This window comes from Monopterus albus, unplaced genomic scaffold (genome assembly GCF_001952655.1).
Source record: "Monopterus albus unplaced genomic scaffold, M_albus_1.0 scaffold339.1, whole genome shotgun sequence".
Classification (NCBI taxonomy): domain Eukaryota; kingdom Metazoa; phylum Chordata; class Actinopteri; order Synbranchiformes; family Synbranchidae; genus Monopterus; species Monopterus albus.
Window position 1 is genome coordinate 584010 of NW_018128219.1, and position 10211 is coordinate 594220.

The window sequence follows — 10211 nt, forward strand, 5'->3', positions numbered from 1 at the left end:
CTAAAAACATTCTGACAGGACATTCAGTGACATGTCCTGACATTAGGCATAAGAAGATATTATGATTATGATTAAACATGTCATACAGTAATCAACTCTCTATCTAGTTATCCTTGACCATAAACAACCTGGAGTAACTCATGAAAATGAGTAAGCATTTAACAGCCTGAGCTAGACATCCTGTCTACACTAAAAACATTTATAATACAACAAGTACCTAACCAATATCTATTTGACTAAAAATACCTAACAATAGTGTAGCAAAACAAACTTACTCAATAGTAAAAGTTCAGTCAGCTCATACTTCACTAAGAAGGTATTTATGGAAAAACTGTGTGTGGGAGAGAATTACTTTGCTTTGACTTAGAGACCACGCACACACTTCAGAGGATGTTGCACTGACTTACATTCATTTCCTGGAGACCTACTCTAACCTGCTTTTTGTCCCCATAATGATGTCGATGTTGGGCTTTTGGCCTTGCTTCCTGTTTGGTACTTTAATGTTGAAAGGGCTTCCTGTTTTGTGTCATCTCACCTGCTTTACTCCAGTCCTTGATTACCACCCATTGCCTTCACCTGTTGCTCTTTGTCTCCAAGTCTCAAGCCTTTATATTCTCATCACTTCCTTCAGTTAGATGCTGGTTCATTGGTGCAACACACTGTGGGCATACCTGCATATTAACTGTTGGACTCTTTCTCCTTGCCTCATTTATGGACTTTGAACTTACCTGCCATCTTGGATTTTTGGTTTGTTCCTTTGGGTTCTCTTAGTTTAGTTTGTTATTTAGCTCCCTGACTAAAGTCTTTAGTGGTAGGTGTCTTTGTTATGCTTTGTCAGGTTGAGCCCTTGAAGTCGTACTATCTATCTCTCTGTCCCATATCAATTATATTAAAATCTACTAAATACTATTCTTTAGTCTGTGTCTGCATTTGAGTCCTTCCCAAGCTCAAACCTTGACAGTGGCGTCCCCACTCTGTGGCTTTATATAACACATTTATGTCCCTACAATGTGAGTAATACCAGGCCACACACACAAGAGAAAAGAGATTGCTTGTAATGCATATTGTTATGAGAAAATGCCATTTAAAAATAATTTCATAATGTGTGAAGTATCTGAATTTTTTTAAAAGTTATAATTGTGATTATTTCAGAATAATTTGTTCTTGCAATGTAATATAATGCCTACTTGAAAATGTATGAACCCTCTTAGCAAAACATTTATGCCCAAGGTTTTTTAAGTCATTGTGTTTACTTATGTTGATCATGTTGGTGGATCATTCTAATGGTTGTTCAGCTTAGATTTCCACTGTCTGATGTGATGTATTATGGTTTCTGTAAAAAAAAAAAAAAGGGGTGGATTAAACATTTTAATGTCTTAATACAATACTTTCATACCTTTCTGTACATTGAAAGCATTTTTGGTGGTTGTAATATATCCTCTTGTCTGTACTGTCTGCAAAGATATCCTATAATGAAATTGCAATGTAAGTGATGTGAGACAAAGACACTGTTCTGTGTGAAATGTCTAAAGTTCAGGAGGAACTAATATCTGGCTTCAGTCTGAGTTAGAAAGATCACAGGTGTCTTCCTGTTTTTAAAAGTCTAACATTTCCTCACTGTGTTTTCACAAGGATGTGGTGGGGAGATGGCGACAAAAAGAGGGAATACTGTACCGACTTTTAAACATAGTCACATGCATTTTCTAACAAGACTGCTAAATTTTAGAATGTATGTTCCTACAGAAATAGGACTGTAGATGTTATTCAGTATCATTTACATTGAATTAACTTTACAAAGGAATCACTTGCCAGCCAGCAGAACAACACTGTTGCTCTTGATTTGTAAGTACAGTAAAGTCGAATCATTTTAAGTAGGTTTTTTTCTAAAGTATTTTTGTGGACAACAGAGAAACGAGAGCCAGATATGCATCAAAGGTCTCAGTGAAACTCAAAGACGGTTACATCCAGCTAGATTGTTATAAGATAGTAAACTGGTGCAATGCTGAAACAGTAGAAGGAAATATGTGTTCTTAATGTTCTCTCTTATGTCCTATGTCTTTGTTTTTCCAGCATGTAATGTCACTATCCACAACCGCTGTAGAGACACTTTGCCAAACTGCACGAAAATGAAACAGAGGGTAAGACACAGGCTACACCAGATATCAGCATGTCTTATTATTGATGTTTTAAACATGTACAGGATTTAGTCCCTGTTGTATTATTTCCACACCTGTTTAAAAAGATTAAAGAGATTAGATAATTATGAAATGAAAAACCGGCCAACAGGTCTTTGTTAAAATGTAAAATAGGCTGTCTGGTTACTTGGAGATACAGACATCCTTTCTCTACAGAATTTACAGTATACAGTTCCAAAGTTTCATTCAGTACAGTTTAATATATATAAGCAAGGCAAATAACCGTATGAAAAGTAACTAAAAGAAAATGAACTGTAAAGTAACTAAAGGAAACTAAAGTTATGAAAAGTAACTAAAGCTTATAAAGTAACTAGAGCCTATAAGAATCAAATCTTACATCCCCTAAAGTTGAAACATTTTGGGAGGAAATATCTCATTTGTTTGGCTTAACTTTTAGCCCGTACTGTGACTATGTATGGGCAAGTTTAGCCCGTGTGGATATCATCATAGCAGCTGTGGACACTGAAGATATATCTGGACATGCATCTTCTTCTGGAAGTTTATTTGCTTGTGGCAGGGTAGGGGTTTTCTGTGTTTTTGTTACAATGTAAAATACTAAAGTTTGGGCACACTTTGCATTTCTAACCTTTTGACTGCTTGTGTGTGTGTGTGATGTTATATACAGCAGGGTATATTATACTGTAACATCACACACAGTTTAAGGCACTAGTAGGCAACACAAATATGATGACATACAAAATGATTGTCATGTATACAGTGCGTGCTACTTTGTGTCCTTCACTTACACAGCAGCAGAAGACGGCTCTAATGAGGAATAACTCGGCCTTGCAGAATGTCACCCTGCGCACAAAAAGTGAGAACTTGTCTTATACATACATACAGTCTATTCCTCCTACCTGAGCTATTTCTCTTTTTGCTGTTCCTATTTTTCTGTTCTTCCTCGCTCTATTGTTCTCCTCTTTTGTGGCTTTCTTCTACATTATCAGAGTCCTCCTATTTGTTTTGCCTTCCTCCTAAACATGCTGAGATATTCCTATTTTCCCCTTGTCTCTCTCCCTCCATATCTTGTTCTCTTACTCTATCTGCAAAACTTCTTTCTTCCACAGCTCCAGGAATGCGTGATCGTCCAACTTCAGCCATCTACCCTTCTGACAGCTTCCGGCAGTCCCTGCTGGGACCCCGCCGTGGTCGCTCTGCTCTGTCTCTGTCCAAGAGTGTATCCACCAATAACATTGTAGGGTGAGTCTCACAGCTACAATTCAACGTGAAACAGACTTCATAACCCCAATTAAGTTGCAGGCAGTTAAGCCACATTTTTCTTAGAATTCCTACCCAAGGATAAGGTACAGACTACCCGAGCCCTACTCTAGGTCATGTGCACAAGGACAGTGTTTCTCAGCGCACCAGTATGAATTAGTGATACAGTTTTGATTTTACCCACATTTTTCTTGAGTAATATAACTTGCTGTGCAGACTTCATTCACTTTTAGTTTGTATATAAATGTAATATTTTGTGTGGTGGACTGTATATCTGTGTATATCATCTACAAAGAGAACATATCAGTCTAGTCCCAATGTGATAGAAAGTCTTTTTCTTTTCTTAGCTGTAGTATGAATACAAAACTGTTGTTTTGAACAACAGCAGTAGTTTAGAGGAGTAATGTCATTGAAATACAAAATGTCAGTTTCTGAAAGTCAAGTCTCTCACTGATGCTACCAGGAGTTAACTGAAGCTGTAGTCTGGTGCTTTTTTATATTTTGTGGGTCATTCTCTCAAAACACTGTGGGGTTTTGCATGCAGGCGGTTTTTGATGGCAGTTTCACAGCAAACATCTGGCTTTAAAGGTAATATGGACGGAACACAGAATGCTTGGATTCATGCTGATCTCGATCCTAAGAACTCGCATTGTACACTACATTTTGATTTTGACAAGGGTTACTTGGCTGAAGCACGTTTGGCGGTAACGACAGCCTCAAGTCTTATTAGAACGAAGCTACAAGCTCAGCAGCTTTCGTTTGAAAATGTCTTCCATTCTTCTTGGCAGAATCGTTCAAGGTCAACCAGGTTGGATGGGGAGTGTCAGTGCTCAGCCATGTTCAGGTCTCTCCAGAGATGCTCTGTTGGGTTCAGGTCCAGACTCTGGCTGGGCCACTCCAGGACTTTCACACAGTTTCCCTGAATCCACTCCTGTTTTTTTGGCCGTATGCTTTGGGTTGTTGTCTTGTTGAAGTGTAAACCTTCATACCAGCCTGAGATCCTGAGCACTCTGGAGAAGGTTTTCCTTCAGAATTGCTTAATATTTTTAGGGATGTAGGGATGGTATTAGTGGGCTGATGCTCAGTGCCTGGTTTTCTCCACACACACTGTTGGGAATTGTGGCCAAATAGTTCCATCTTTGTTTCATCAGACCAGATGCTTCTCATGGCAAACTCCCAGAGGGCTGTCATGTGCCTTTTAGTGAGGAATGGCTGCCGTCTGGTTGCTCTATCAGGCCTGGTTGGTGGAGGGCTGCACTGATGGTTGTCCTTCTTAAGGTCTCCCATCTCCATAAAGGAACTCTGGATCTCATTCATAGTGACCCCTTGACTCACTCCTGTGCTCTGGGGCACTTTTAATGCTGCAGAAATGTCCTTGTGTCCTTCCCCAGATCTGTCTTGATACAGTCCTGTCAGGTCTGTGGACAGTTCTCTCAACCTCATGACTGTTTTCACTCTGACATACACCACTGACTGTGAAACCTTGTATAAACAGGTGTGTGCCTTTCCTAATATCCAATGCATTAAATTAGGTACAGGTGGACTCTAGTCCAGCTGTAGAAGCATCTCAAGGACCACTGATGGGAGTAGGAAGTGTCAAAACAAATTGTCTGAGTACTTATGTAAATGGCATATTTCAGTCTTTTAATTTTTAACTAATTTACAAAACACTCCAAAAACCTGTGTTGACTTGCACTGATGGGAGTAGGAAGTGTCAAAACAAATTGTCTGAGTACTTATGTAAATGGCATATTTCAGTCTTTTAATTTTTAACTAATTTACAAAACACTCCAAAAACCTGTGTTGACTTGATCATTGTGGAGTATTGTGTGTAGATTGAGTAAAGAATTGAGATGAATCCATTTTAAAAGGAATCTGAAACAAAGTGTGGAAAACCTGAAAGGGTCTGAGAACTTACCCACTGTATAGAGGACTAAAAACACAACTAATGTTTACTTTAAGTTGGATAAATGTTTGTTTCAAAAATGAAAGTTTACTCATAGACTAACTTTCCTACATGTCTGATAGCCTCATGCTACCTTATAATATACCTATGTTACATGTGCTGAGATGGTGCAGGATCTCAGCAGCTCCTTGAGCTTCTGCGGGGGGTTTCTCAAGTCTCTAATGCACAATATAAAATTCACAGCAGTATTACTGTTTTTTTTTGTGTGTGTGTGTGTGTGTGTGTGTGTGTGTGTATTATAGGACTCTGAATGATGACTCTCCTCTGGGGCTGCGCAGGATCTTGTCACAGTCCACAGACTCCCTCAGCTTCAGGGCCAGAGCTATGTCAGTGGAGTCTCTCAATGATGATGGTATCAGAACATTCAAACTATACATCATAGGAAAATGATTGGAAAATGGAAAAGTTCTTAGTTATAGTAAAATTATTTTGAAAACAATCTGCCGATCCACTGTAACCCATAACAACAAGAGATGTTACCCCAAAAATCTCTTGCTATTCCTGTTCTCACAAGACTGCAGGCACTTCAGCTGGGTTTAGCTGAACTTCTAATGCTTTAAAGGGCAGTGGATGGCTAGTGGACTACAAATCTTGATTATTCTTTCAAAAGTATCATGGTCACGCTGCTTATTAAAGTGTTCAGTTTACAGTGTAGTGACATCATTGTGAAATGTGCACACAGAACTACAACCCGGGGTTCAGTAGGAGCATTTCCACAGCCTGCAATTCTTGGATGACCTGACCCATAGTTGCTCTGTAGACGGGCAGTTATATAGGTAGCACCGGTTACTGTATGTCAGATGGCGGTGACTAGTTGGTAGGGAGTACAGTGCAGCTGCACAGTAATGTCAGAACGCTGCTTGTCTGTGCACACCCTCAGTTAAATTAGCTGGTAAATCATTTTAGTGGGATAGGTAAACTGAGTAAATGAAAGTGAACAGTGATATTCATCATTTTGACTGCAAGGGGCTGACTAACTATAAAATCAGTTGGACTTAAAACTTGATCTGATGACCTTGGTTATTTTTATTTTATTAACTAGATGTCTTCTCAACAAAGGCACAAATGAAAAATCCATTGTCTGTTTACAACTTGACAGTTTATTATTCATCTGAAATATTTTTCATACTGATGGTTTCCATTTGACTAGGTGACATCTACTACACTTCGGTGCTAGAGGAGCTGGAGCTTGATTGCCAGGACTTTAAAGCGGACTCATGGAGTATGGCCGTGGACAGCAGCTATTTGCAGACACATTGCAAAAATATCATCAAGAGGCAGGATGTCATCTATGGTGACAAGAACATCATCAATTTTTCAGCAGTAGTTTAATGACCCTTATTTTTCTCTGCTATAGTACAGATAATTAAGGTATTGCTGAATATACAGTACCTAGATTAAAGTACTACATAGACACTATTTAGTGTGGCTAGACATGATTGTATAATGTATTTAAAATTATCAGAGGTGCAGTTTCTTATTGCATGTTCAGTACTCTATTATTACAACATTCTGTTGTGTGACTTTGATGTGTGCGTGTTTGTGTCTGATGTGGGTGTGTGTCCCTCTCAGAGCTGATTCAGACAGAGCTGCACCACATGCGAACGCTGTATATCATGGAAAAGGTGTTCCGGCAGGGCATGCTGGAGGAGCTTCAGCTGGAGACCAGCACTGTGCATGCCATGTTCCCCTGCCTGGACCAACTGATCAGGATACATTCTCATTTCTTAGCACAATTGCTCCAGCGACGCAACAACAGCTTGCAGTCTGGATCCAGCCGCAACTTTACCATTCACCAGCTGGGGGACATTCTACTAGAGCAGGTGACCGCCATGCATCGTCACATACACACAGCAGATACCCTGTTCAGACTGGTACAGCGGCACAGATGTGAAAACAAAATGTCACTGTATTTAGTAATGACATAACATTTTGTTTAATTGTGTGGTTTAGCAGAAGTTGTAACATCTTTCACATCAGAACACATGTTTTTCAACAGGGTATTTTTAGGATTTATTAATACAAATAAACTAGCCGTAGAATAATCTTTTATACAATATTTACAGCATTTTAGCTTTAGAATTTCACTGTCTAAATGTAATGCAGCAGCAAATGTTTGTTAGTTTGACAACCCAAATCTCGGTCTGACAAGGCACAAGTCTTCTTTCACACAGAAACAAAACAACTTGTGTGTGTTTCTGCCAGTTCTCAGGCCAGTGTGCAGATGACATGCAGAAGACCTATGCAGAGTTCTGTAGTCGCCACTTGCAGGCTGTCAAATTGTACAAGAGACTGCTGGCCAGAGACAAGAAGTTCCAGTGCTTTATACGGGTGAGACAGACACAACAAATTCATAAATAATAAATAGAAATGCACAGCATGGAGTACATAGAATTTATTTATAATAAAAAACCTAAGTGAATTTAGAGCTTATACACAAGAACTGCATGGTCACTTTAGAATTTGAGTTTGAGTTGTCGAGTTTTTGTCCTTGGGATTTTAGCCTCCTTAATGAATTTTGTGAATTGATGTTTTGTCACTGTGAGTCTATAGCTGTCATCATTTCATAACAGGTACTGTTGAGTACTTATGACGTCAGATAACCTCAATGCCATAATATTCCTTTAATAAACACTAAGAGGAAGGTTTAGATGGTTTATAGCCTACGCTAATTCTATACTTGTTTCTAACAGTTACATATAAACACCAAAGACAGCTAAAGTGAGTCACTTTAAAGTTACATTCATCAGAATCGGCTTTATTGGCCAGGTGTGTTGGACACACTAGGAATTTGACTCTGGTACATCGGCTCTCGATGTGTATGTACATATCCCCCTGCAAGGGACAAGTTAACAGTAAACCAGCATAAGGCTGTGTAATATAACAAAATAAGCAGTATTAACAGGCAGTAAACAATGCAGACAGACAAAGGAATGCTCATTGTGAAATGGGATAAGAAGGAATTCATGAAATAATCATGTTAATCTTTTTGTAAATGCTTTTTGTGGTCAGCTTTTTTTTTTGTCACTGACTTGAAGGATGCAAAAAAGAATGTGTTATGGTTTAGTCCCCCTTACCAGGAGGGTGAGAGAGAACTGAGGTAGGAGTCAAAAGTGCAGACCCAGGTGCTAGTAAAAAAAAAGGTGGTTTAATGGACGTAGACAAAGAAACAGAAGCAATATACAGTACTGAACCAGGATAGGGCAGAGACGGCTGAGGAGAACCGGAGCGAGCAGATGAGTAGACAGAAGAACGGCAGGAACCAGGAGAGTTAGAGGACTAGGATGGACAGGTGAGTAAACAGAACAACCAGGAGGATTAGCAAATGCCGTCAGGGAAGCAGAGTAGCGGACGAAAAAAATGAAATCAACAGCACAGGAACTGTCAGCTAAACTCATGGAAAAAAAACATACAAAGAGATCCACAGCACAGGAACTGTCAGCATGGACTTCTATAAACGTATAACACAAAAAACAACATATAACCAACATACAAAATGAAATCCACAGCACAGGAACTGTCAACATGGAAATCAAAAAGACGTATCACACATACCATGAATACAGGTATGTCTACAGGTATTTCAGTATAATGCTCTGGCGAAGACGGAGCGCCTGCCAGAGGTTTAAATAAAGGAGCCGGTAATCATAGGAATGAACCTCAGCTGTGCACACCGACAAATGAGTCACTCATTACTGAATGCAACACAGCTGAGGTGCCGATCCCGTAGATCGAGAGAGAGAAAGGAGGCAGAGAGGCAGGCCGTGCTGAGCAGACCTGACAGAATGACTCAATCAGAGATTTCAGTCTAAAAGAGTTTCTTTTAATGTCTTTGGTGAACACAGTCATAGTCAAAAAGACAGGCAATCATCATTAACAAGGCAGTAAGCAGCCAAATAGTGGCAGTGTTTGGGGCAGACAAAGATGAAGTCTAAAATCCAGGCAAGTCCTAGAAAGAAACAGAGATGTTATAGTAAAATACCGGGATGCTGTTTTACTATGACAAATGAGACAATCTGGCAGTATATGAGTGCACACTGGTATATGAACAGGGCAGATGATTAGCAGTGAGTTAGAAGGGAAACATCAGCTGACTGCAGAGGTACATATATATAATAGTGTATTAACAGGAAGCAGCTGAGACAGAATATACAGAAAGAATGAGCTTTCCCTATTTTACTCTGTATGGGAGTTGTACATGTACTGTAAGTAAAGATTAAGAAAAGAGACCAAGATAAAGAGAAGGGTGGATGAAAAGGGGCATTAACAATAATAACAGTTATACCCATGGGGAGAGAGAACAAGCAATAGGGCCACTGCTTTCACTTGTTTGGTTTTATAGAGCTTAGGATAAAGAGTCAGTTAGGGTTTGTTATTTTGTTCATTTTTCATGTAATTACATTACCTCTGCTTTTCTCATATGGCTGACAGAGATCTCAGATGTTGTTCCTGGGATCTGTTGGAGCCACTATCCCAGTTTGGGGGTCACAGCCCCCAGTGTTCCTATTACCACGGGGACCACTTGTGCCTTCACCTTCCACATCTTTTCTAGCTCTTCTTTCAGCCCTTGGTATTTCTCAAGCTTCTTGTGTTCCTTCTTCCTGATGTTGCTATCGCTTGGGAATGCTACATCTATCACTACAGCCTTCTTCCTCTGTTTGTCCACCACTACTATGTCCGGTTGGTTGGCCATTACCAGTTTGTCAGTTTGTATCTGGAAGTCCCACAGGATCTTAGCTTGGTCATTCTCAACCACCTTTGGAGGTGTATCCCATTTTGACTTTGGGACTTCCAGCCTGTACTCGGCACAGATGTTTCTGTACACTATGCCA

The 10211-nt window shown here is 39.7% G+C and overlaps 1 protein-coding gene across 1 annotated transcript in view; it reads left to right on the forward strand.

Moving 5' to 3' along the window:
* Positions 1-10211, forward strand: part of arhgef2a (Rho guanine nucleotide exchange factor (GEF) 2a) — an 80083-nt gene that overhangs the window by 25510 nt on the left and 44362 nt on the right. Inside the window, exons 3-9 of the mRNA XM_020624797.1 lie at positions 2071-2138; positions 2946-3009; positions 3263-3395; positions 5622-5731; positions 6530-6673; positions 6952-7202; positions 7585-7710. Of these exons, the coding sequence (XP_020480453.1) occupies positions 2071-2138; positions 2946-3009; positions 3263-3395; positions 5622-5731; positions 6530-6673; positions 6952-7202; positions 7585-7710 (896 nt within the window). The remainder of the gene's footprint in view (positions 1-2070; positions 2139-2945; positions 3010-3262; positions 3396-5621; positions 5732-6529; positions 6674-6951; positions 7203-7584; positions 7711-10211) is intronic.